The sequence below is a fragment of the Onychostruthus taczanowskii genome, unplaced genomic scaffold, assembly GCF_017590055.1.
Source record: "Onychostruthus taczanowskii isolate IOZ18803 unplaced genomic scaffold, ASM1759005v1 scaffold6, whole genome shotgun sequence".
NCBI classification, from domain to species: Eukaryota; Metazoa; Chordata; class Aves; order Passeriformes; family Passeridae; genus Onychostruthus; species Onychostruthus taczanowskii.
Genome location: NW_024503679.1, coordinates 11,857,446 through 11,883,711, shown reverse-complemented (window position 1 = coordinate 11,883,711; position 26,266 = coordinate 11,857,446). Strand labels below are relative to the sequence as shown.

General features: G+C 41.8%; 1 protein-coding gene across 1 annotated transcript in view; it reads left to right on the top strand.

Annotated features, from left to right (window-relative positions):
* AGBL1 (AGBL carboxypeptidase 1) overlaps positions 1 to 26,266 on the top strand; it is a 267,851-nt gene that overhangs the window by 38,838 nt on the left and 202,747 nt on the right. Inside the window, exons 6-12 of the mRNA XM_041418903.1 lie at positions 6,011 to 6,048; positions 14,553 to 14,761; positions 19,535 to 19,700; positions 20,631 to 20,704; positions 22,769 to 22,885; positions 23,871 to 24,469; positions 25,729 to 25,812. Of these exons, the coding sequence (XP_041274837.1) occupies positions 6,011 to 6,048; positions 14,553 to 14,761; positions 19,535 to 19,700; positions 20,631 to 20,704; positions 22,769 to 22,885; positions 23,871 to 24,469; positions 25,729 to 25,812 (1,287 nt within the window). The remainder of the gene's footprint in view (positions 1 to 6,010; positions 6,049 to 14,552; positions 14,762 to 19,534; positions 19,701 to 20,630; positions 20,705 to 22,768; positions 22,886 to 23,870; positions 24,470 to 25,728; positions 25,813 to 26,266) is intronic.

Below are 26,266 nucleotides of genomic sequence, written 5' to 3'. Positions count from 1 at the left end.
AGAGCAGGCAGCAATGTTTGGAAGATGCTGCAGTGAAGGCTTTGAGCTGAATCTGGGAACTGAGACATGCTGGCTATTGGAATGGATGTTTCCATTACAAAAAGAGCGTGTGGGTTTTTTCCCCTCATCTTTCAGCATTGCACTGAAAGCACATCTGTACACAACAGCTGGATATCCAAACTCCACCTGTTGGCAGTGTGTGGGACCTTGCAGACTGCAAGCAAACTTTGCCTTCAGTGTAAGTTTTAATGCCTTGCTAACAAGCTGGAATTAGAGGACAAGATGATGGGTGTTTTTCCATAAGTCCTAGACTAGCACTGCTGCGAAAATGCCAGCAGCATAAGCAGCTTTTCCCCACCCATATTTCCAAGACTTGTGAAACTGCTGGTTTCAAGTCTTTAAAACAAATCACTGTGCAAGTGCCTGGATATTTCAGATCTGTATTTCTGGGCCATGGGGGAAATGACTTTCAAGGAATCTGCCTCAGATGAGATCTAGCTTCTGGTAGGATTTATAAAGCACCTATTGCTGTGGTGCCTGTGTGTTGTTCCTGAATGTCTCAGTTGTTAAATGTGAAATCAGCTTTACAGTGAGTGGTTCTGTGACTGGATAAATTCCTGTAGTTAAGTACAAGTCCCAGGGGTTTGAGGCAAAATGCAGCCAGGTTATATGTAACTTGAGGCCACTTAATTCTGCCTGGAGAGAGGGGCTGTGGAAGCTTAGGGGTTTTGAGCTCTGAGTCAGGGGTCCATTGTGCCAAGTGCTGTGCAAGTACATACTGCAAGGCTCCTTCTCCACACTGCTTGTGGTATAAAGAAACATGACAGCAATAAGTGAGTATATGAGAAATAGCAGGGTGAAGGGCAGGAGTTGACCAACATAAGTTCAGCCAGGGTAGAACTTTCTCTTAAATTTCTATAAAAATAGTGCTTTGTCTTTATCATCCAGGTGCAACTGCTGTAAGGAATTAGGTATCAGATTGAAGATGTTAATAATAAAACACCAAGCCATTAGCTTTCATTCAATGATTTGAAGAGGGTGTTCCGTGTTTTAGCATGTAGAAGGCACAATTTCATAGAAGGAAGGATGGTTAAGTTATTTGGGGGCTGATCTGCAGAGCCCTTTTGGTTAATTTCTTTGTTCAGTCTTTGGCTTCTCTGCTGTCCCCATAGTTCCAGGCTAGTCCTGGGTGGTTGTGCACCATCAATGTGTTCTATGAGTATTTAAATCCTTCCATGCAGTCAACCATGTGTCTCTTCTGGAGTGGGGTTTTGTATTTTCAGGAGTCCTTCTGTTTTCTTCAGGAGACAGAAACAGGTCCAGGATTTTCCATCATAGTGCCTTGTGCTGTGAGCTGAGATTAGAGTGCAGAAGAAAACGGAAGGGATCTTGGTTTTCAGGCTCCTCTGAAAACCTGCAGTGATTTCCAGCAAAAAATATCCTGGCAGCTCAGATCTGAAAGGGTGACCTAGGCACAGTGCTCCTTTGTCCAGCTCTTTAACAGCCTGGTTTTACTGGCTAATCCAATTGTGCTTTGGCTTGGGACATGGAGTTTTTCTTTGTTGTTGCTCCTGGTTCCTAAGCAAAAGATCTGGAAGTTGCATTTGTCTATCTGTCTGCTCGTTGTACTCTTGCCCAGATATCCAAGCTGCTGACTTGGAAACACTTCAAAGTTTTCCATTCTGCAGAGTGGTTGTCTCGACTGCTACTACAGGGAGTTTTTAATGTTTTCTGATTATGGAGCAGCATTTATTATTATGCTTTATAAGATAGTGCAACTTTATATTTTTTTTGGTTAATATATAAATCCCTTCTTTGGGATATGCTGGACTTGATGAAACAGCTAAGATTTTGCTAATGTATTATCACAGAAATCAGAAAATCAGAGGAAGACATCTGGACAGATTTGGCAAGTTGTTTTGATGATTTAATCCCTTTTTCTCCTCCTCATCTCCCCTCCATCCCTTCTTGAGACAAATGCAGAGATTTGCTCTGGGCACACTATCAAATTCTCTGGTCTGGCATATGGCTCATCAAGTCATCTTTCTTGTGCTCCCAAACTTTTCCTCCTGTTCTCATCTTCCTACTGCCCTATCCTTGCTCTTGTACACAATTTATGAACTCCTCTCTCTTCATTCCTGTACCAGGCTTTTATGAACTCCTCTCTCTTCGTTCCTGTACCAGGCTTACTCATCTTGTTATATGTCCTGATGCCAGCAAAGATGCTGTTGGTGGTGCTAAGAGGTGCTGGTATTATCACAAACACCATTTGCCTGGCTTGCTGTAGCCTCACTGATGCTTCAATGGTCTTGCTGCTGCTTTCAGTGAAAGCCTATTCTGCTTTTATTCCTCTTCTCTGATTTATTGTTCCCCATAAGGTGTTTTGTGTGTTTGGTTTTGTTCAGCATCAAAGATAGGTAATATTCTGGGGGTGGCTAACACCTGGCTTAATGTGCAAATTACAATGCTGATTGAAAGTCCAAACTTAAAACAAATGTAGGTGTGAAGTCCTTTTTCAGGATAATTATGAATGCTAAGAGTTTACATAAGTTCAGAAGTTCTCAGGCAAATATATGGAAGCAAAATCAGCAAAGAGCTGAAACCCCTCCCAAAGGCACGACCGCTAGTTTATGGAATCTCTGGACTGAAAGCTGCTGGAGTTTGAATCTGTTTTGCAAGTGCTAGCACTGTGGCCTTGCATGCTTTCCTTGGCACTGCTGGCCACAGGACACTGGACTCTTTGGACTTCCATCTTAAGCTGATGCAGCTGCTCTTTTCTGGGCTGGCTGATTAACTCTGCACTTAGAGTACATGTTTCTCATTTCATTCCCATTATATCTATGTTTAAAATGTAAGGCTATGGGGGTACAGTCATTCCTGGGTCACTTTTCTCAGACCCTTTCCTTGTTGGCAAGTGGGCCTGGCAGTCCCATTATAAGCAATCCTGACTGCCTTTTCAAAGTCATTAGGTTGTTTGTCCCATTGCTGCCAAGAGGATGTTTCATGCCTTCATTTTCCAGTGCTTAAAACCCATCCTTTCAATTCCAGCTAAATTTATTCATGGCCATTTTATATCCATTTGTCCTAGGGCCAAATTTTTTCCTCAGCCTAAGTATCTCTCTGCCTTCCTCAGTGTTTACATCTCTCTTTACACCCAGTGTGTCTGAGGGGAACAATCCAGTTGTCCCTTGGCTATCATTTTGTTAAGGTGACTAAACTCTGAACTTTAAGCTCCTAATGAGTTATGTCTCTGGTACCATAATGACTTCCTTGGCAGGTTTCTGCATGGTTCCTTCTGAGTTCTGCACACAGCTGTTCAGGTGAAGCCTTCTATGAGAATGTCCACGCTCCCTTCTCCACTGGTTTTCTGAGACCTGATCTGTCCTTTTCATGGTTGTCACCCTGCTGGTTATGCTTGTCCTTATCCCTTAATGGGCTCATATATCCAGGGTGTCCTTCTACTCATTTCCAAATTATGAGCCCCTGGTCATAACAGTAATCCTTATTAAACCCTAAATGCTTAACCTTGCACTTTGACTATTATATTTCATCACATTTCTATTCCTTCAGAACTCAAGAACATCTTGTTACTCCTGAAAGATATTCTGAACTCCCTGCTATTGGCAGCAGTTCCTGACTTCACATGGTCAGCAGATTTTGTTAGTATACTCTGACTTTTTGTGCCAAGGTCATTAATGAAAAGCTGAAATAAGATCAGTCTGAAAAGATCCTTGAACTTCCACACAAGTTCCCTCTAGACTAATAATTCCTCTTCCAGCACAACTCCTGTCATTGAGTCTTTAACCAATTCCTTTCCCACACTGTAATTCTTACACTAATCCCCATGTTCTTCAGCTTGGCTAATAATTTTCAGTGTGGCATCATATCAAATGCTTTCTTGAAGTACAGATTCCCTTGAAGTACACACTTCCCTTGTGTAGAAGAAGTTGGCTTTCTTAGCAAAGAAAGGTACCAGGTTAGGTTGGCTTCATCTATGCTTGTAAGTCTGTTTTATCCCTTAAAATTATTTTACCTGTTTTGCAGTTTATCATCGTGTCTTTTCCTTTTTCTCTCAAAATCTCTTCTAAAGCAATGCAAATCATTGGAGTCAGTCTACTGGGCCTGCACCTAGGCCCTACCTGGACAGCTGGAACTGGAGATTAGACTGAGAACATGCTCTGGGAATTCTGGGATCCTTTGAGGATGAATGAAGTTGTCTGCATACAATGTGGTTCATAGACATCCCCCAAAAGTATTGGAATATCCAGATTTGCTGACTTATTGTCTGAAGGGAGGTTTGCTGGCAGCATTGTCTTTATGACAGTAGTGTAGCTCTGCTGAAACCCTTAGCAATGCTCATAAGCACCTACAACATAAAACAGATGCCTGGAGGAAATACTGGGAACTCTTCTGCCTGGAGCCAGAGATATTCTGGTCATTCCTCCATTGCTCTGCTGCTCTAGCAGGTGATTGAGACATCACATTAGGCCTGTAAAATATAGGTATGCAGAGCAGTCTCTCTTTAAAGACATGCTGGAGTGTGAGCTTTGGGAGATGCTCTGGGTGGAATTTTAATTTGCTTAGAGTTGTTTATTTTGTCTTAGGCTTTGAACTTGTGGAGAGACTCAGTGATCAGTGGCTGTAGAGTGTTCCTTTGCTGAGCAGGCTGAATAGCTGGGGGATGACATTACTCCTCCACCATCTGAATGATTGCTGTTCAGTTGGAGCTAAGGAAGTAATGACAGCATGGCTGTGCTTCCATTGGTGAGATTTTTAGCTACTGATCTCCTGTTCTATCTGTATTTGAACGTGATTTCTTTGCAGTTTGTAAAGCTATTGTTGAACTCTGAGAGACTCATTATGAAAGAACGACTTTAGATAGAGATGCTGACCCAGTATTAGCAAGAACCAGCTCTTGAATCTTAGTCTCAGATGCTGTTAGGACACACAAAGAACAGGGGCTTGGTGACAAAAAATTATTTATTTGCTGTAGGATGATAATTGGCTCAGTATGGAATTTACAAACCAATCCCCAAATAAAATTGTATTAAAGAGATTCTATTTTGAGGAATCCTTGCACCTGGAGGTTTTTGTAGCTGTATTTATTTAATCAGCTCTGGGCACTTGAAGCTTCACAGCAGTAAACCGTGTTAGAACAGGGATCTTGCTCCAGCAGAACATGACTGGAAAAGGTCTTCTGTGAGACAAGTGGGATGGAGATTTTACCACATGAGGAAGGAACTTGCCTCCAGAAGCTGGGAAGCAAGGATATCTCAGTTGAACTTCTCAAGCTGCAGATGTTAGTGACCAGCTCCCAGGCAAACCAGTCAGGCAGGTTCCCTTGCTTACCTGCACAATGAAATGACACAGAAGGTCCTCAGAAATGTGTGTCCCTGCCCTTACTCACTGCAAGCAGTCTTACTACAGAGCTTTAGCACCTTTCCTACGAGTCCTCCTCTGAGTGGGGCCCTCTACACACCCCTGCAATGCAAGGTATGATTTCAATTAAAAGAAATTCAGTTTTCTTCTCAGTTAAGCTGGGAGGGAGGATAGGGGTGAAGCTTTTTTGAGAAAATAGAAAAAGGAGTGAGATTTTGCTGGAAACATTGACACTGATATCCCAGCTTGATATGGAAGTTATCTGCTGATGCAGATAGAGGCACTTGTGTCTGGAGTGGGCAAGTGCTAAGTCTCTGGTACAAAGAAAAAGCTCTGGAGCAGCAGTTTAAAGACTTGTTAGATCACTTTGTGGGTGTTGCTTTAAATTTTAATGGTCAGTACAAATCAGTGTAACAGTAAAGCTAGAGGGCTAATGAGCTTTTAGAATAACTGAGTCAGCTGCAGAGGCTGGATCCTCTGTTGGTGTAAAACATTGCAGTTCTGTCAAAGTCCATCATAAAGTGTCAGTTTAGACCATCTGGGAAGCCTGGCCCAGAAGACTGTGAAGATGAAGGTTACAAAAGTTACTGAAGAAATTGACATTATTTCTCCATCTCTCTTCTTTCCCCAGGGCAGCCATTGGGGCTCTGGCAGCTCTGCTGAAATCAAGTAAGCTTTTTTACTTCGTATTCTTTCTGACTTTCCTTTCTGTGCTGTGCTGCTGGACAGAATGATCCTGTTGCACCTCATTCTCCCTTGGTATTCTCTCATCCCTTGGTCCCAAAGAGCAATGCACAGGAAAGAGGCAGTAGTGCAGGAGTCTCCTGTACCAGTTCAGATCCTTGGAGTGCCCCAGCCCTGTGGGAGATGGTGCCCTGAGCACCCAGGGAGCCAGGCTGGACCCTCATTTTGAGTATTTAGAGACCATTGGTTGTCCTGGGGCTTGGTATAATGGGAGGAATGGGGAATTTCTCCAGCCAGTGACAAATACTTATTTCCTTTCCCAATTTGTTGTTTCTTCCATGGAAAGGGAGAAAAAGGATGTAAATAACAGCAATGCTGTTTGGGTGTGAATGGTAAAGTGATTTCAGGAAAAGATAATGCACAGGAAAGAGGCAGTAGTGCAGGAGTCTCCTGTACCAGTTCAGATCCTTGGAGTGCCCCAGCCCTGTGGGAGATGGTGCCCTGAGCACCCAGGGAGCCAGGCTGGACCCTCATTTTGAGTATTTAGAGACCATTGGTTGTCCTGGGGCTTGGTATAATGGGAGGAATGGGGAATTTCTCCAGCCAGTGACAAATACTTATTTCCTTTCCCAATTTGTTGTTTCTTCCATGGAAAGGGAGAAAAAGGATGTAAATAACAGCAATGCTGTTTGGGTGTGAATGGTAAAGTGATTTTAGGAAGACGTCATCTATTTTCAGGTTGTTTTTGTTTTTTTTTTAAGGTACTGGAGCTGGAATTTAGGAAATGGTGCTGATATTGTAAAATCCAATAGAGCATCATGTACCAGAAGTTGGCCTGACAGGTGTTTTTTGGATGATTTCTGCAATTCTAAGTGGCCAAGAATGTATTCTGTTTTTCTCCTTGTCCTGTGGTTCAGGGCAGGAGAAGCTCCAGGCTTTTGGAGCAGTCTGCTCTGATAGCTGCATACAAATGAGCAGGTTGTGTCTTTTGGGAAGTGTGGGTCAGGAGATGTGAGAAACAGCTCTGGTTCCTTGAGATAAATTCCCCATGCTTGGAAGAGAGATGAATTCTTTTTCCGGATTGCACCAGGACATCTTTCTTTGTCATAGTTAACATGTTTGTGGCCCTGGCCTCAATGGTGCAGGGATTCTTGGAAAGGTAGGAATCTGGTGAATGCTACAGCACTTGAAAATTGGTTATGAAAGCACGGGTGAAGCTGTACACAGAAAAGGACCCAGAGGCATTTGAGCATGTTTTAGTTTGGATGCAAACTAAACAGAAGGCAGGACTCCTGGAAAATGGCACAGTAGTGAAGTGGTGGACTGATTATTGTGAGGGTTTTTTTTGAGAAAACCTTGCTGGGAAACAGTGGGGGATTCTGTTTTGATGTTGCTGAAGGCTGTAAAACAGAGAGGACAAGAACATGGCAATCTGGGGGTATCCCTGCAGGCCTGTCCTTGAGTGTTTCAGCCCAAAAAGATCCAGGGGATTATGGTTATACACGGGGCTGTGCTGGACGTTCAGTGTCCCTCTTGCTTTTAGCAGAGCTGCACTGACAAAGCAGTTTTAAAGGGAGCAGGCAGATGGCAGTGTGTCTCCCCGATGGAGTCAGAAACATCCATCTTCATCTCAGGCTTCCACTTGAGACTTTGTCCACCTCCAGAGCCATGGCTGGCTAGAAACTGTTTGGCTTCTGTCTCCCTCCTAACAGAAGCTGATGGTAAATGCTCACTTAGCAGGTGCATAACTGCAAGGAGCAAGATATGCCTGGGAAAGAGACATCAGTGTAAGAAAAAGTTACCAACCCAGATGGACCTGGGAAATTGTTGCTGTTGTGTTTCAGGGGGAAGTATAAAATGGTCTAAAGAAGTAAGTGAAGGAGCACAATAAACTTGTGCTTCATCCACAACATGGAATAAATGCTTGGAAGCCCAGTGAGACATGAGAGACCTTGGTTGTGCTGTGTTCCTGTATCGAGTGATTGTCACTTGGTGGTAGTCAAAGAGTTGGTGGATAATGGAGGAGTAGAAATTTAAGTCTCTTCTAATGGCAGTGCTGCACCTTTTGATCAGTGAAAGCTCAGATTATTGATATGGAGAAGACATTTCTTGTCTGATCATCAGCTAGTCTCTCACTCCTGACCTATCTCTTTGCAAACATCCCAGAGTGTTTTACCAGACCTTGCATGCTTCTCTCCCAGGTGCTGTTCACCACCTGCCATGGGAACGTGCACTCAGCAAACAGCTCACAGCAAGTTCTTCCTCCATTGCCTGGCTGCCTTTTTAAAATCTGCTGTCTCTCCACCATCTTAACTCTGAATTTATAATAAGGCTGAACATTCTAATTGGTAAATATCTACAGTGGTGCTGAATTGCTGTGGGAGCATCAGGAGATTTTTTTTTTTGTCTTTCTCTTTGATGTTACAGTCAAACTTTGAGTGTTACTCATGTCCATTCTTCCTCCTTCAATTTCTAGGTGCTCACTACAGGCCAGAGTGGGGAGGAGGAGGCAGATCCTGATAGCTATAGATAAACTGAGATTGGGTGAGGCACTGCAACTTTGCCAAAATCTCTTATCTCTGTCCCAGAGTGAACATGCAAATTTTCCCAGCCTCCTTTGGCTTTGCTCTACTTGTGTCTTCATATCTTGATTCAGTTCTGTATTAAGGCCTGAGGAGCTCATTGTGGAGCGCTCCTGTGTCTTTGAGATCAAGGTGTGGAGGGGGGCTGGAAACCCTGTTTGAGCATATGTGGGATGCCCTCCAGGGCACTCCTAGCCATGGGAGCTTTTAGTGACTCCAAACCCCAGAATAAACCAGGCAAACCATTCCCAGGTTGGGGTCAGTGGAATAAAGCTGGACACCTGCTGCCCAAGCGCAGGCAAACCCGAGCCAGGGGTGCTGAGGCTGGAGGGGATGTGAGGGAGCAGGAGCCACACGGTGGCGATGTGATTATAGGGATCTCCACCGTGCCTAATCCAATGTGTATTTTGGGTGAGTAATTTGTTTATCAGCAGGTTATTTTAATCTAATTTTGGTCGTGTTTGTTATTCCCGACTATCTGTGCTTCCCAGAATTACCGGCGTGCATGTCTGTAAGGAAATTAGCTCGAGCTGCTCTCAGAGGCATTGGCTGAGCAGATATTGAGGGAGAAGGCTGGGGAAACAGGCAGGGCCCTTGGTGCAATGCTTGCCTGGTAAAATTGTAATGAGCAATTTAAAAAGACAGGTTGTGGTGACCTCCTGATGGTGTTGATTTCATCAAGACCATTTTGTGTGTTAACAGCAGTTACCACTGATGGCCTTTCCCTTCTCTCTTTCTAAATCTCCCTTCTTTTGCTGTCTTTACCTTCTTTCACAGCTTTTAATCTTTCATTTTCCTACTCTTTCCTCCCCATCTTCCATCAACTAACCTTTATTTAACCTTTTGCCCACTTTCTTTTATCAAACCATAAAAATATCTTGTGGCTGCTGGGATAAAATAATCATTGTCATTCTTTTCCTTTTATGTTGGCATCAAGGAGGGGCAAGTAACTCTGAGGAGGAGAAAGTGACGTTCTAGCACAGAAGCAGATTAGGCAGTGTGAAAGGCCTGCACTCTCTGCTACTGTATTCATAATGCTTGACAACAGATCTAGAGAGTCAGGTCTTTGATCTTGAGTCGAAATACCCCATTGTTAAACCATCCCAGTTCCTGTAGCCAGCAGCACAATATCTGGGATTTGCCTCATGCTGCACCAGTTGCCCAGCTCTCATCATCCATTGAAATCCTTATTATCCATCTCTGGATTCAAACTCCAGTGTCAGCCTGGCTCCAAATCCGTGATCACATCTTGTCAGGTATTGTGATCAGAGTTGAATTTTGCAGTTCCTTTCATGATAATCTAAACCAAGCATTGCCTGTGTTTTCTTGCTGAATTTTAGAATGCAAACGGTCTTCATTCTATACTTGCATCTCTTTGAGAAGAGCCACTTTGTGGGAAAGAAAATAATTTTTTTATGTCCTTTATATTCCCTTCCCCAAGACTCTTCATTCATAGACATACTTTCCAAACTGAAAGTAGCTCAGTGGTCCAGAGAAAAGTATTGATTTTTTCTCCTGGGGCATGACAACTTCCTGATGCTCTCAGGGTAGGTGTAATGAAAACTAAGTATTGAGGAGCTGCATTATTCTCTGCTGACATCCTTAATGATGATTGTTTGCCTCCTTGTCTTGGCATGGGCAGTGTTTGTGCCTCTAGTGATGATCTGGCTTCTGTAAATTCACTGCCTGAATTTGAGGAAGTCTTCCAAATTCTGGTGTCCTTATTAAAACTCTTTCAAAACACTTCAGTCAGAAAAAAATCAAACTGTAGATTTTGTGCTATTATAATTTTTTTTAAATTCTATTTCTGCTTTTCTGAAAAGCAAAGAAGGAAAAGGAAACTGCTTAAGGCAAAACTACAGGGCAGCCTTCTGGCTTCCAACATGAGTTGAGCTAATGGTACCTTCTTGCTGTAGAGCCCACTGGGTCAGAAGTGATCCCAGCACTTCCTGTGTGACTCGGTTTCTTCATGGGGACAATTAACTTTGTTTCTCTAGAGAGCCCTTGTGCTTTTCTCTGCAAAAATGGCCTCTCAATGACCAAATGAAACAGCTGTGTTCTCTTTGCTGTAGGAAATATCTTGCACTTTTTATTCCTAAGAGGCAATCACTAGAGCAGAGTGGGGAAGTTGGAGTTTTTCCTATTCCTTTCACAGCTTTAGGGGCCATAGGGTTAATTTAGCAGAGTTTTCTTATCTCCAAGCTGTAGCAATGTATGTTCTTGGCATAATGAATCAGCTGAGTGGCATCAACAAAGAGATTTCAACAGATAGTAAGATAAATATCTCTTTGTTCTGCCTGGTAAGCAGTGCATTGCTCATCATATTTCAGGTTGACTGTAATTCAGTTTTTGATTAAATACACTGCATGTTTTCCAGTGGTACCTGTGTTCTTGGCAAACACTTCAAAGGAGACAGGATTGCAAAGAGGGCTTCAGAAATGTCTGCAGTAGCACTGGTGGTCATGAGGCTTTCATCTCCTAGACTGAAAACCTGAGTTTAGGGTCCCACCACAGAATGAGCATTCTGTCAAAACTGGGGATTTCTTTCTAGTGAGATCCTCTTGCGAATTTAGACGTAACTTCAACCATTTGAGGCTTCTGCTTGTTGGCTGGAGACACATGTCAGATGTTTCTGGTGAGCTGCCTCGGTGATTCAGGTGTCATGCATGTCTGGTGTCAGGCAAGGGATTCCTCAGCCTTGAGGGGTAACTTTGGGAGCTGTCCCTCAAGGGGAGGTCAGTGCCACACATCCAGCAGCTGTAGAGGGAGAGTTCACACAATGGCTGTGGATATGGATAGATTCAAGTGGTTGATGTATAGTCAGATTTTTGCTGTTAGTGCAGCTTTGGCCACTGATCAGCCCAGTCTTTAGCCAAAACGGTGTTTTTGGCTTTGGTGCTGAATTCCTACTGATGGCCTCATGAGACAGGAATCCCTTCAGTTCACTCAAAATAGAAAGAACCTTTCCTGGGCACCTCTGCAAGCTGCATGGCAGGAAAACTTCTGTATCCACTGGCCACTGACCATGCCCAGGGAGAGGAAAAGGGCCTAACTAAAGAATATCAGGAAGAGGGTCAAAAGCCAGCACATTTTGCCACTTAGCACACAGACTGTAGCCACTCACTCCAGGAGGGGTGGTTCTTGCTGCCTACAAATCTGTGCAGTGCTGCTTGTACCTGTATGATTCATTTCCACCATCTGTATTTGTGCCAAAATATAGATAGATACCCATGCTGGTGCATCCCTAGATGGAGAGACCAACAGACACAGACAGGTGGGGAGGCCTCCTTTTTCCATTCTGCCTTCTGGAGATCCTGGCATACTTCCTGTTTCATTTATTCACTACTTTATTGACTATAGAACTGAAAAAATGGAAGGAAAAATAAAGAAAAAACACTGACAGCACAGGAGAGCAGAGGAGAATCAATGAAATCAGACAGGAGAAACAAAATTAATGTGTTTTTTGCCCCTTCAGCGATTAATTCTCGTTGCTTCTGATCAAAGGGTTCAGGGAAATCTAGTCCTGCCTCTCCGTCTCTTTCTCACAGAATAGACTATCTCAGCTTCATTTTGAAGAGACTGTTTTGATCCTGAAAGCACTACAGAAGTACTACAGAAAATATGTGAGGAAACAGCAAAATTATTCTGCTCACCTTCCTCCATGCTTTTCAATGAGTATTAAAACTAAAGCAGAGGACAGTTGTGTGTTTTGGTCCCTATGGAGCTGAGATTCAAATGTGGACATTTGTCTTAAAAGACCACAGACACACTTTGAGAGATTTTTTTTTCCCAACAAATTCCCCAAGAATCTTTACACACAGTGTTTCCCAGTTTTTCCCTCTTCCTATTGACATTGACACAGAAAGCTTAGACTTCAAGCTCTGTGTGCTAGAGGCTATAAAAGCCTAGATCTAGTCCAATTTCATCTGTCCCTGAACAGCTCAGGGAAGCTCTGAGTCTGATCTAAATTGTCCCTACCTTATGCTCTCCAACTCTGTTCTTCTTGTCATGTTTTATACACTTATTGACTTTTACAGATCTTTCTGAGTAATTCTTCAAGGAAGATTGACTGATTTAAGGGGTTAGTCATCCTGCAGGTTAGTAAACATGACAGCTGGTTGAGGATTAACAGGAAATCATGAAAAAAATCATTGGGATTGATAAGGGATTCTCAAGCAATTAAAGTTTTCTCACAGAGAGTCAAAAATAAAACAGAAATGCAGAGTGAAGGTCAGAGGAGGAGGGTGACCTTCTCCATCTGACAGCCACTGAACCTCAGAATGCAGAGTTGGTGTAGGAGGTTACCAGCAAGGGGAGGCAGGGCTAGAGAGCTGCAGGCCAAGGTGTGGGAGCCTGGGTAGAGCTGTGTGGGACTGGAATTGCTGTGGGACCAGCAGGCCAGTGCAGGGCCATGACAGCAGGGTGGTGGGGAGATGCAGAGCAGCATTAAAATGAGTTGGCAGCCTTGGCTGGGGGTGCTGGTTGGTGCCAACGGTAGAGAAAATTGCAGGACCAGGCCAGGTAGCAGGAAAACCCTCAAATCCCTTCTTCAGCTGAGGGTTTGCTCATTTACTACAGAGAGGAGACTGAGATGACTTCAGGTGACTTCTTTCCATTTTCAATGTCTCCATCTACTTCATTGCTGGGGTTGAGGTTTGCTGCCCACCCTGCTTCCTGCTCATTCCTTCCATGGCTTCTCTTGTTGCTGGTTTTCTTCAGGCAGCATCTTCCTATTCTCTCCCTTAACCTCTAGCTAATTCTCCTGTCCCATGAATCCCCACTGATGACTTTAAAGTTCCAGGTGTGAGAGGCTCTGGCACTTTGTTTAATGAAGTGGAAATGGATTGGAGCCCACCAGCTCTGGTACCAAGAGCCATCTGCTGTGAGCTGCAAGTGCTGATTGCTATTCAGAGAGCTGAGCTCCTGCCTCACATATGCTACCTGCCCCCAGTTGATTACTGAGCTCCTGACAGCTCTTAATGCGTGTCACAGCAAGGAATGTCAGGACCAGTCAGGAGAATTTAGGCAGGGTTGGTTTAAAGGGAGGGAGCCTGGGGTCTGGTTTGGCTTCATGTTTGTCCTGAGGGCCAGGCAAGGAATGCAGTAGGTGAAGGGATGTGTTTTAGAAACTTAGTAGGATTTGTATTATATCACAAGCTCTTAAAAGTTTTATTTTTTTTTAAATTTTTTTTTTTGTAATTTTCTTGCCCATGCAGTATAACCTTTAAGCACTACCTGAATGTGACCTTTAAAATCTTGGAGCCAGGAAGCAACAGAAAAGAAGCCCCAACTGCTATTGCTCATGTTGGTGTTTTGTTAATTTTTAAATACTGTGGGTGTCCAGAATCTCTTGATTCATGGCTTTCATTATACAGGTTTTTGTGGGAATACGTTTAGAAGTTAAACATAATTTCTCTGGCTGTGACAGGACTGTACAGCCACAAGGTTTTTGAATTTGTTGATCTCAGCAAGGTGTTCTCTCAGGACTGAAGTACAGCACTGTGGTGAAGATTTTATGCTGTTACTTTATTCAGCTTTTCTCACTCCTCAGGAGCTTTGGTAGTTTCAGGGAATCTTGTGGTGCTGCAACTGGAATTAAGTTTATTAGCACTTGGAAGGAGATACATACAGACTTATAGGTTGGTTCATCTGGAAGGTTCCTGTTTCCAGATAGGACACTGTTGTGTTTTTTGTTGTTTGGTTTTTTATTTCCCATGTAGTGTTCCAAGAACATCGGCCATGTTTAGCAAACAATATTTTAAATTAAAAAAAAAGTTCTATTTTTTTTTTTTTTAAACTGAGACTGTTAAGCCAGATTGAGCAGGTGTTAAATTCTGGGTTCAAGCACTGAGTAGCCACAATTACCAAGCAGGAAGGAGTTTAATTCAGCTTTTTTCTCCTTTTCAGAGTCAAACAGCCGCCGGGCAGTGAACAGAGGATACCTGGGTGAACTGCTGAGGCTCTACCAAGACTGGCATCGCAACGATGTCTCCAACAACTACATTTACATTCGTAGGGGTCTCCTGCTCTGCCTAAAGTACATCACCAACATCCAGCTGGGCAGGGAGACTTTCCTTGGGTCCCGGGGAATGGAGATTCTCTTCACAAGTGTGCAGGTAAATGGTGCTTTTTGTGTTTAAATGAGGTGATTTGATGGTTAGGATTGGGTTCTACATCCCACTGCAGGAAATTCCATCATTATATAAATTCAGGGTAGGACATATAAATGAAAAAACTGATTACGTGAAAAACTATTGACTTTTACAAAGTTAGTACTTTAGGAAAGCTGAAATGTTTCAGTTTAAAACAGATCTTAATTCCTATGGGAATCCTAGTTTATGCTTTTAGTGCTTCTTTTCTCTTTCCTTGTGCATCCTGCTGCCTGCTTGGACTTCTTTTCCTGAAGAATAATGGAATATCTCTTATAGGGGAATTGCTTAGGTCTTTTGTGAGATTTTCCTTTACAATAACCAGATAATTCCACTCAATCAGCCTTTTAAACAAAAGGCTCATTTAGCCAAGCCTTTCCTAATGAGAAACATCCATCAACACTTTTTCAGGAGGTTAATTTTTTATCCTGTGAAACATTAATGTGAGTTCAAGAAAGATGCCATGATCCTGCAGATGAGATGTCTGTAATCCACAGAACAGTGAGGGTTTCCTCAGTCTCTCAGCAAAACGCTTCCTGAGCTTGCTTTGACCTTAGAGAAAATCACCTTGTGATTCCATAGCAGTGTTTCCAATGTCATTCTTACTGGTTATGCATTGTCTCACTCTAGAACCATCAGAAAGAAAAGCCTGTCTCCTTCTCCCTTAAAAAAAAAAATCCATTGCCTTATGATTCAGTGTGTTTATTTCTTCCCCTTTTCCATCACTGTCATGAAGGATTCTTCTGTGAGTCATTTCTTACCAGCAGTGTATGGGAGACTTCTGGAATTTTTCACTTCACTTTCCTCATGAAGAATTGACCTTTTCTTTAGGTAGGATGAGGTGGCCAGAGCCAACAGACCTCCCAAGGGATTATGGCCTCTGTTCATGATCTGGTCTGAAGAAAGGTGAATAGGGTGGATGGAAACAGCTGCTGGAAGGGTGGATGTTCGCTCTCAAGAGCCTCCCACAGCCCATGAAGCTTTCTGAGCTAACACCTCCTGATAGTTCAGCCTGGAGCAACTCCATGGCAAGTGCAAACGTGGGGTCACCTTGGGTGCACAAACAGGAAATGACATCCTAAGGCTCCAGTAAACACTGATAAAGCTAATCCTTCCAAAGGTCAGAAGTGGAGCAGAAATGACAGCTTCAGGGGCCTCCAGTTTGCTTTTTTCCCTAGTGTGTGCTATTAGGGAGACCTTGGACAAGAAATAACCAAGGTTAATAGATTCAAAGCTCGGTATTCTCTCTCTGCTTCTTTGGGATATTGTCAGTCTTGCAGTGTCTCTCCAAGACATGAAGTGTTGGCAGGAGTCTGGCAGCCCTAGGAGATCTCACTCCTGCTCTTCCCTATGTAACCTGAGGTAGAGGCTGCTGCTGCCATACAAATCTTCATTATTTTCATGAGAGAAAGATGGGAAATCTTGTCTCCTGAGATGGACAACAGGCTGTAGTAAGAGAAAAAAAGATGAAGACTGGACAAGACAACTCCTGATTGGGAAAGCAAAGACTCTGTGTGTGTGGACCGTATTTTAGTGCCTTCAGGGAATGCACTGGCTCTTGTGATTAACCTGGACCAAACTCTGAGTAGCTAATGAGATTTTTAAGATGTGAAAATCTGGCTAGAAAAGTTCTGCTGAAACTTCTAAAGTTTTTTGTTTGTTTCTTTTATTTTTCTTATACACACATTTGTTGAAATGAAAACAGTTTTGCTAGGATGGGTTTGTTTTAAACAAACTCAGTGGAAATTCTGTTTACAAGGCTGGTTTTCAATTGAAGCCTCTCTGACTGCCTATTGTCTGGGCTGATGGACAGGTGAAATACCTGAGCTTTTAATAGCCCTTAAGCTTGTTTCTTTATAGGAGGAGCCAATAGTTCAAAAACTGTCACCTCACATAGATTAGAAGTGACTGCTACTCAATTTGAGGAGAATTTAGAGATATTTTAGGGGAATTTAGAGATATTTTGAATTCTACTCCTACCCGGAATAAAAAATAATTATAGATAATGAAACCATTCATGGAAAGGAAGTACTTTCTGTTCCCATTCTCTTTTCCTAGCTGCACTTAGATTTTCCTGACAGTTAAATGGTATATTCACATAGCATTGTCTGGTTTTGTGTGAAGTGACAGAGCTGCCTACTCTGAGACAAGAAAACAGGTTTGTATGTGCTTTAGGAGATACTGCTGCATGGAATGTTATCTTGATACTTTATCACTTTTCCATCTGGTTTCTTAAGCTTGCCTTGTTTCTCTTCAGCCTCCCCTACTACTCTAGGATAATATTATCCTATATTCCACTCTGTTTGCCAGTAGGAGCATCAATCAGCATCACTACCTTTTGTCTTACTATCATATTGAAACTTCCTTTTTTTTTTTTTTTCTATATATCACATACCATAATATCTGTCCTATTCCAGATTCAGTGGAGAAATGATTATGTGGAGATTAAAAGGCAGATCTGAATCCAGGTTAGCTTTCCATGAGTTTTCTGAGCTAAGGATTTACTCTTCCCTCATTCACATTATCTCACTACAAAATAAATGGGATAGCTTACACACATACAGAGCAGTCTCCTGTCTGCTTCCCAGGTGTCAGTAAAAAGGGCTTTTCCAATACACTGATGTAATCATTTTCAGCCATTTGTAAACAGTGTTGCCTCAGAATCTGAGAGCACTTTATGAGCACTAATGAAAACAGTCCCACAAATTCCCTCTAAGGTATCTGAAGGCTTGTTTGCACTTGTGAGCTAATTTGCTGCACAGAAAAATGACTTCCAAATAGCATCACTGAGTAACTCCATGCGTGGAAGTTCATTGTCTGGATGAACATGCCTTGGTCTTGACTCTTTAAATTCGCTTGGCAATGAATTAAGAAGGTTGTCTCAAGGCAGTCAATTAAACAGTCCTGCATTCACTGTTTGAGCAAAACCAGATCAGTTTTAGTAAACTGAACTAGTAGACTGTTGAGAATATTAGCTTGTTCCCACATGTAGACAAACTTTCCTAATCTTTCCTTTAATAACAAGCAAACAAAGGGAACCATATGAAGGAGTGAATAAATTGATACAGAAATAGAAACCAGTTCTCCTTGGTGTTTGCTCTACCCATAATAAAACTTTCCTGGGAGATGCTTTTATAATTTCCTTCTCTCTCCCCCTAATTCCAGACAGCCAGAAAACCAGAAATACATATTAAAATTCTTGTAGTGACTCTTGTAAGCATGTCAGCTTTAGATGATTTTTTTTTTCTAGCCTCCCTACAGGAATGCTGGTTAATCCCACTGAATCTTATAATGCCATTCAATCATACATGAGAAAACAGTAAAATCCTCCCCAACCAAAAGAACCCAAGTACAGCCATTTTCCTGTTCCTGATTATAATATAGTACTTTATCACAGAATCATTTAGATTGGAAAAGGCCTTTAAGATTGAATCCAATCATTAACCCAGCACTCTGAAGTCCAACACTAAACAGTGTCACCTTATCCTAGAAGGAGATGAGGTTAGTCAGGCAGGACCTGTGATGCAATGGTCATTTTGTTGTTGTTTACATTCTTTTGGTTCTGCTGAATGCTTGGATTGTCTGATTGGTTTGTTTTTTTTTGTCCAGCCCAAATGCTGACTATAGGCTGTCAGGCAATGGTGCAAAGTATCTGTTCTCCCCTCTTGGTTTTTCTGTTTTATCTCTACCGAAGGGATGCAAAATGATGAAATGGTAGTAGAATGTATTACAATAGTTCTCTTTTGCCTTGTAGCATATTCATGCTGCTTATTTAAGTTGCATTCTTGTTTTGATGAGCTCAATCTTAGCTCCAAACCACTGAAGAAAATGTGCTGAGAGGCAGAGTGAAAGTTGTGAATTTGGGTAGAATACTGCACTTAAGATTCAGTCACTCTGATGGAGGCTGTGCTTTGGATGTGCTGCATTTGGGCAAATCCAAGGGCTGGGTTTTCTGAGGTTTTAAACAACTTTGCCTTTGTGCAGCAGTATAATTCCTTCATCCAAACTTCCTAACTCTGTTATATTGAAGACATACACCGTGATGTATGAAGACATACATCACTTCTATGATGTCTCAGGGGGTCTTTCTTTAGTTCTGTGGGGATTTTGGTTTGGTTTCTTCGCAACAAAAGTCTGAGGAGCTCACTTGCACAACAATACAACAAAAATACAAAATATTCTGCGTCTTCAAAGTGTACCTGGGCTGTAAAAAAATTCTTATATGTCTATTTTCTCCACTGGATTATGGCAGTAGAAATTGTGGGATACTGCAGTTATTAATTATTTTATGATTAGGTAATATATAGTGATCTTTCAGAATAGCTCTTGGGCCTAATGATGTAACCACAGAGAATAGAGTACAGTAGGAGTGTATTCTCTTTGAGAAGACATTGTGTACCCTGAATACACTGAAATAGTGGTGTTGTTTCTGTTAGTTTATCTCTAGTTTAGTTTTGGCATGATTCTGGGTCTAGTTGTGCTGAAGCTGCAGAAACACAGATTTGGCATGTTTTGGCAGCCAAAACATACACATAACAAGACTTTTTCAAGAGTAAACCTGGAAATCTTCTAGGTCTGGAAAACCAAGATTACGATGTTTTGCTGCAGTTTATGGGTGTGAATCATGGGTGGTGAAGGGAATTATGTTCTCACCAGAAGAGTGTCTCTGCTCTGGGGGATTATGACAGGGAAGACTGTTGTAAAAGACTATTCTTAATGTAGTTCTCCTTTGTTTCTTAGGACTGTTTATCTTGTAAAAATCTGGATCCTATCATAAGTACTGCGACTCATATTCTGAGGAAGTGCTATCCCAAGGAGCATCTGCCTGTGGTGACTGTAAGAAGTTCCTATTCCTTCCCTCTTCCTGGGAATGCCAGTGCTGAACCTCCATGTGAGGGATCTGAAGGTAAATGGCTGAAGGGTGAGTGCAGGAGGAAAAGGAGCATGACATAAGAATTAAGTGTGATATCTAGGGAAGGGAGACTTGGCATAATCCTGAGCTTTACAGTTAGAATTAATCTAATAACCTACAGTGTCAGTCAGTAGAGAAAAAATTACTCCCAGGTCTTCTTGAAGCTGCAAGAGTCTGTTTGGAGGATAAATGAGAGATGAAAAGGAAAAAAAATATATTATCCAAAAAATAAAGGAGCTGAGTGGGTATAGCAGAGGCTGGAGATGGCATTGCTCTCCAATAGCAGGCAGACATAATTGTGCCTGTGCATTGGCTGCTTGTGGGGGTAAAAACTGCCCTGCAGGCTTTTCAGTAAAGAATTGCAAGAATTATTATCCTTTTCCCTTTCTGAAGTAAAAGCAGATAGCAGTCATGCTGCATGAGTAAAAGATGGGAGCTCTTGCTGGAAAGCAGAGCTCAAGTACAGGCAGGACAGTTACTCTGCAGAAAAGGCTCCATAATACACAGAAGCAATTTTTGCTACATTCAATTTTATGTGGAAGATACTGAAATACTGTAACAATCATAGCAGTAAAACACCCTAATCTAGATAATACAGATTAAGAGTATCCTGTAATATCATTGCAACCAAGCAGAACATCTCTGTATTGCTTTGTAAAATGAGTTGGATCCATATCATGGGGACATTTGTCATGGTTTTGAAAGGCAGCACTTGAGTCCAAGAGAACAGAGCTTTAAAAACTGGGTGAATTAGTGCCAAATTCATTTATATGAGATTAACAAATGGGATTTGCTTTAATCAGGGTTGTGGTGGGTTGTGGACTGTGTGGCACACATAGAAGAATTTACATGTATTTCTCTGTGGGGTGTGAGAGGGATATTGGGTTGAACACCTTTGTCTCTGTCTCCTTCCTACTTCTGCAGATGACAGTGAAAGTGAAGGAGAGGAAGAGGCTGAAAAAGACTGGGATAATGAGGATGTGGAGAGTAAAGAGGAAGTAGGTATACGAGCCATAGTTCCCATCGTTGTCTACATACTGGAAAATAAAACATTTTGTCTATTTTGACACCCTGAAAGACTATCTAAGCAGAGATTGTAGACATGCATGTGGTCCCACGTGAACACACTACATGGATAATAGGATGATACTTGAAAAAAGGAAAGGAGAATGCACTGACTTTCACTAAAAAGTGCCCTGCATTTATTCTATTCATTTTCATGCTTGTCACCCAGGGTGGAGGGGGTTTGGTTCCTGCACAGAGACTGCCCAGAATCACATCCACAGTCAGGAATAAATGGTGGATCTTTGATCTGCTAGGCATATGCCAGGAAAATGGCATTTAGGGAAAATTGATTTATCATCTAGGAAAGGCTAACCCCCTCTTTATTCCCATATCAGAGTATATTTGGGCTGTGCAGCTATCCTGAGAAAAAGGCTAGTTCTTTTAAGCCACAGCTGGTGCATTTGAACCTATATTCCTTCTTTATTTGCTGCTGCACACAGACAAATAATACAATGAATTATTCAAGACTTCTCTAAATTCGCCCTTAGCACTCTCCCTGCAGTGGCCTAACCGGCAAAAAAAACTTCTACCAGCTGAGGATGAGGGTGCAAACTTTTCTGTTGTGAAAATACAAACTAGCTCATATGCAAATGTGAAGTAGTGGATGCTGCTAATAAGTCTTATCCACATAAAGTGGCTTGGGAAAGCAAATTAAAGAAATGAAGTTGCAAATACAGTCTAATTAGAAATGATTGAGGCTTCTGCGAAAGAGTTCTTATTACTTGTCCTGTCTTTTTCTCCTCAAATATTAAACTGATGTCACTCAGTAAAAAAAGGAGGTTAACCCCCCCCCCCCCCTATTATCTGAGTGTCCTAACTTGGCCCTGTCTGACTGTTTTTATCTGACTATTAGAGCTCGTCAAGATGCTCATTAGGAATAAGGCTCATAGTGGATTTATCTCCTTCTTTAATTAGTTATTCATTCAGTAACAGCTCCTCTATGCTTCTGAACTATTTCATTATTCATAAGGATTTACCAAGTAGATGTAAGCAGTTTTGGGGTTGTCTTTTTTTTTTTTTTGCCTAAGAGCTTATTCTGCATATGAGTTTTAAATACTGTTTGTCTGGTTTGCTGGTCATATATCTCCTGTGAAAAAACCTTGCTAAAGGGAAAGCAAGCAGGGAATGGATAATGAACTTTCAGTTTAGACCCCTTTTTTTTTTTGTTGTTGATGTTTAAGATCTTTTGCACAACGTTTGCTGGTATTGATGTGATTTGCAAACATTTTCACAGCTACATAACACATATCCATGCATGCTAGCAGCACCAACCAAACTGAAACTTGGCTCTACCCTTCCATCAGGAGCTGTTCAGAATTCTATGAAAATAAAAATCACCACATCGACCATCTATTCTTTTCCATCCAAAATTTGAAGCTTCTTATGCATCAATATGCTGTCAGTGGCAAATCCTTTTCACCTGAGCTGATGTTTCTGGCGGGTCTTCACTGCCCTTTCATCTCTGCCCAAACAACACTTCAGACTCTTTGTGACCCAAGTGTGGCTCAGGGTTCGAAATGCCATGGGCACTTGTGCATTCAGGCAATTTTACTTTTTTCTTTTAATAACACCTTTGGAAATTAATCTGTTTGTCAGAAGCAAATAATTTCTTTGACGGCATTTGGTGGGACACAGACATGTTGAATTATTTGAATAATGCTGTAATGTAATGTAATGCAATGCCCAGTCATCAATGCCATGTCTTCATCCTTTCCTCTTGCTCCAACTTTTCCTGGTGTGGTTTTTTGTTGTTTTTGTTGTGTTTTTTTTTGTCATTGTTGTTTTTTTGTTTGTTTGTTTTTTGTAATGTAATAGCTGAATGCTTGATACAGTTTGGCTTTGGTTCTCACATCTGATATGGGTGAGGCTGCACATTAATGCACAGCAGCCCTGGACTGAAAGTTTCAGGCACTGTTTTTATCCTCAATTCACTGATGGTTGAGGTAATCTCATGGGGCAGGTGTAATACACGTGCTTTTCTAATTCTGCTTTTGTAGGATTGTGACTTGGAGACAGATGTGAATAAATTGAGGTCAAGGCCAGTGCTTGACCGTCCAGAACAAGAGCTTGAAAAATATGAAGCTCTGTGTGCAGAACTTTTCCAGAATTTTCAGGTATGGTTGTAGTGCAGTTTCCTTTATTTGTGAATATTCCAGAATCTAAGAAATACTTGAAAGGCAGTATTGACAAGTATTAGCTAGACGAGGCTATTTCAAAAGTGAATCTGTAAGTCTTACAGGACTAGAAAGCCAAATTATGACTTTTTGCAGTAGTTTATTGGTCTGAATTATGAGTGATAAAAGGAATGATGTTTGATGCACATTTGTCTGGGTGTAGATTAAGTAAGCACTGTTGAATCAATTGCCACATGAGAAATCTGTCAGATAATTTGTATCCTTGCTGGCAATTTCAACAGCAATATCAAGATCAGAATGAGATGTGAAAAGTAAATACTGTCAACTAGTGGTTTGAAGGAAGAGGAGATTGCATGGCCACTGAATGAAATGAACGGTTCAAATAATTTTTTTCTAGTGATGCTTGGGACAAAAAAAAATATAAGGAATATTTCACTCATTACAAGTTTTGGAATTTAGGAGAGCTGAAAACCCTGTTTCACATTAACCCAGAAATCTTTTCCAAATTCATATTTATCTCCTGTACACAGAATATTGTGATACTGATTGTGACCATAAGTAGCCAAATGGGATTAAATCATACTCCTGCATGAAGCTGGGGTGGAGTTTTGCATGACAGATTGGCCACCTTTACTCTCCTGTAACATTTATATTTAAAAAAAATGCCTTGCAAAGTATCTTCCCTTCTTTGTTTGAATGATTGGTTTGGGTTGAGTCATCTGGGCGAGTCATCTCCAATCAGATCCTTTTGGTTTCTGAGGATTGCTGTTGAAACAGCTTTGTGGATAGATAAATGCTGGCAGGTGGTCCATGCACTGATTTTGCTCTGGCTGTTTTATTGGTTGAGTACAGTTTTGGGATATGTGTAAATATTTCCTCTTTTCCCCCTTGAAAGGTTTCCTCTGGAAGGAGGCACAATCTGTCTGTAGTTTATTTTAATTTCTTCTGCTTTTTAAATTTAAAGGAGCCTGAATTTGAGTCTGAGGGAAAGAAGAGCTTGGAGGACATGACTGAGAGTCTTCCCTCTACTCCCTCTCATTTCATTCCAAGTGATACTTCTGTGAAGCATCCAAACTGCAGATGGAGAAACCAAAGTGTCACAGAGACGGGACCAGATCCAGGAGAGCAGGATTTCAAAGTCCCATTGCTGAGCTGGAGAAAGGAGAAATGCATATGGGATAAGGATGATGAAAACAGAGACATTGCTGAAAAAGGCCAGGATAAAAACTTCTGTGAGGAGGAAGATCCAGCCAGGAGTCATGCGTTTGCTTTGCGCTCTCTCCTAAAAGATGCTGCTTGGTACAAAAAAGTGTTTTACCCTCATTGTGAGGCCTCGATCAATCCTGGTCCTGAAGGGAGGCTGGAGAGCTGCGATATAGTTAGAAATCTTCTGGAGAAACATCAAGGGGATATTCCATTCCACAGCCCTTGTTTCTACGCAGCCAGGGCCAAATGTGTGAAGTCCATCCCAGGCTACAGAGAGCTGGCATTCCCGGATTTCTGGGGTCACCAGCCACCTCCTTACAGCAAGCCCGTGCTGGAGCGCAAGCATGGGGTCCAAAGGTGATGGTGCTTTAATGTAGTGACCATGTTGAGAGCTCTTGGGCTCAAAACTGGCTTATGTATGTTCTGACTCTAACGGCTCTGAATGCCTTAGGAAGTTATTGAACAAATTTTTTGCTACCCAGTTATGTGCCTTAATTGATAAATTCATCAACAATGCGAAGCTCAGATGGGAATCTGAGCTGGGTTGTGAATCTATGACCTTGTTAGAAAACAAATGAGAAAAAGTCTATTTTCAAGATGGAGAAGCCTCTGTGCCCTTGTCAGATATGTTTTTACCTTCAGTCTTACTCTTTTTCCAGCCACTTTAGTGCTTGCATCATTGGTCCCATCTGACTTTTTCAGGGAAAATACTATCTATCCTTTCAGAAAGGACCTCTCATTATTTAGGTGCTCAGATGAGTGGGAAGCTGTGTTTTGAAGTTGTGCTGGGAGAGAAAGCTCTTAAAACTACAGGTTTTTTGGCTTGACATAGACCTATATGCAATAACTTCATATTTCTTTTTAGTGGTATAGGGGATTAGTAGCGGGCAGCAAAGATTGTGAATTCTATGCTAAACTTTAGAGTTGATCAACTAATGGCATTTGTTAAGACTACTGATTTCTGACTGGTAGGAGAATGATTCTTTCTGCAGGTAATATGAGCTAGAAATCTTGTTTAGAGGGAAAATCACTCTACCATCTTCTTGCACTGTTGCTCTAAAAGCTCTGCTTTTATGGCTACAACAACATGTGTAACTGTATGGCTGAAATGGGACTAATCATATCATGCTTCAAGGCATAACATGATTGCTTCAAAGGACAGGAAGAAAATCTGGTATTCTACATTTGATCATCTTCAGGGATCAGAGAAGCTCTGTTTAATAATGGGTAGAAATCAGCTTGACTTATAGTCAATATTCACTATGAGTCAGACTAGTAGGTTTGTAGTAATGGCAGATATTTCCTCACAGAGTAAGACTGGCCATTTGGGGGTTGGCATTGACTGGGAAGAACTGAGGATAAATCAAATTTGACACAATCCAGTAGTGAATAAATAATCTTCCAGAATCAGTCATTTAACCCAACAGGCTACTTGTAATGAGGGTGGAGCAGACGTGTTCTCACAATGGGGAAAAAACAAATTTCACCTGGAATTAGCACATGGAAATCCTTTCCAGTCCTTAAAAATAATTTCTTAAGACTCTTTCTAGAAGACTATATAAATATTTCCCACACTGTCGCAACAATTTGCTGATTTGCTGCTTTCTTTTTCCCAGAGACAAAGTCCTTGATGATGTTCGCCGCCTAATCCAGCCGGGGGATGTGATAGGAAGAACTGTGTTTGATTTAGATGATCCCAGGTGGGTCCCTTAAATTCAGTGCTGCAACCAGAGGCACTGCCAGTGCTGTCAGTGAGCTCAGTTTACTTGATCAACTCTGATAAAGGCAAAGTAACAGGAGATAAAGGCCTACCAGAGAAAATATCCAGGTGGTTAGATTGTTTCTAGGTGACTCCAGGGAAAGGATTTGCTGTGAAAGCCACTGGAACAGGAAATCATCAGAACTTTCAGACAGAACGAGAAAATCCATACATCAAAGGGACTGTAGGTTGTCCCTGGATCTGTCTGCATTGCATGCAGTGATTTGAAACAGAGGTGCTGGGAGCTGTACTGACAAATCCATCTTCTCCAGACCCTGTGGCAGAATTTCCCATGGAGTGTCTGCACAGCCAGTGTCACAGGCTGTAGATGTACCATGTTTCACAAGTGTGACACTCACACAGCACTTCAAAAAAAACTCTCAAACATCTGGCCT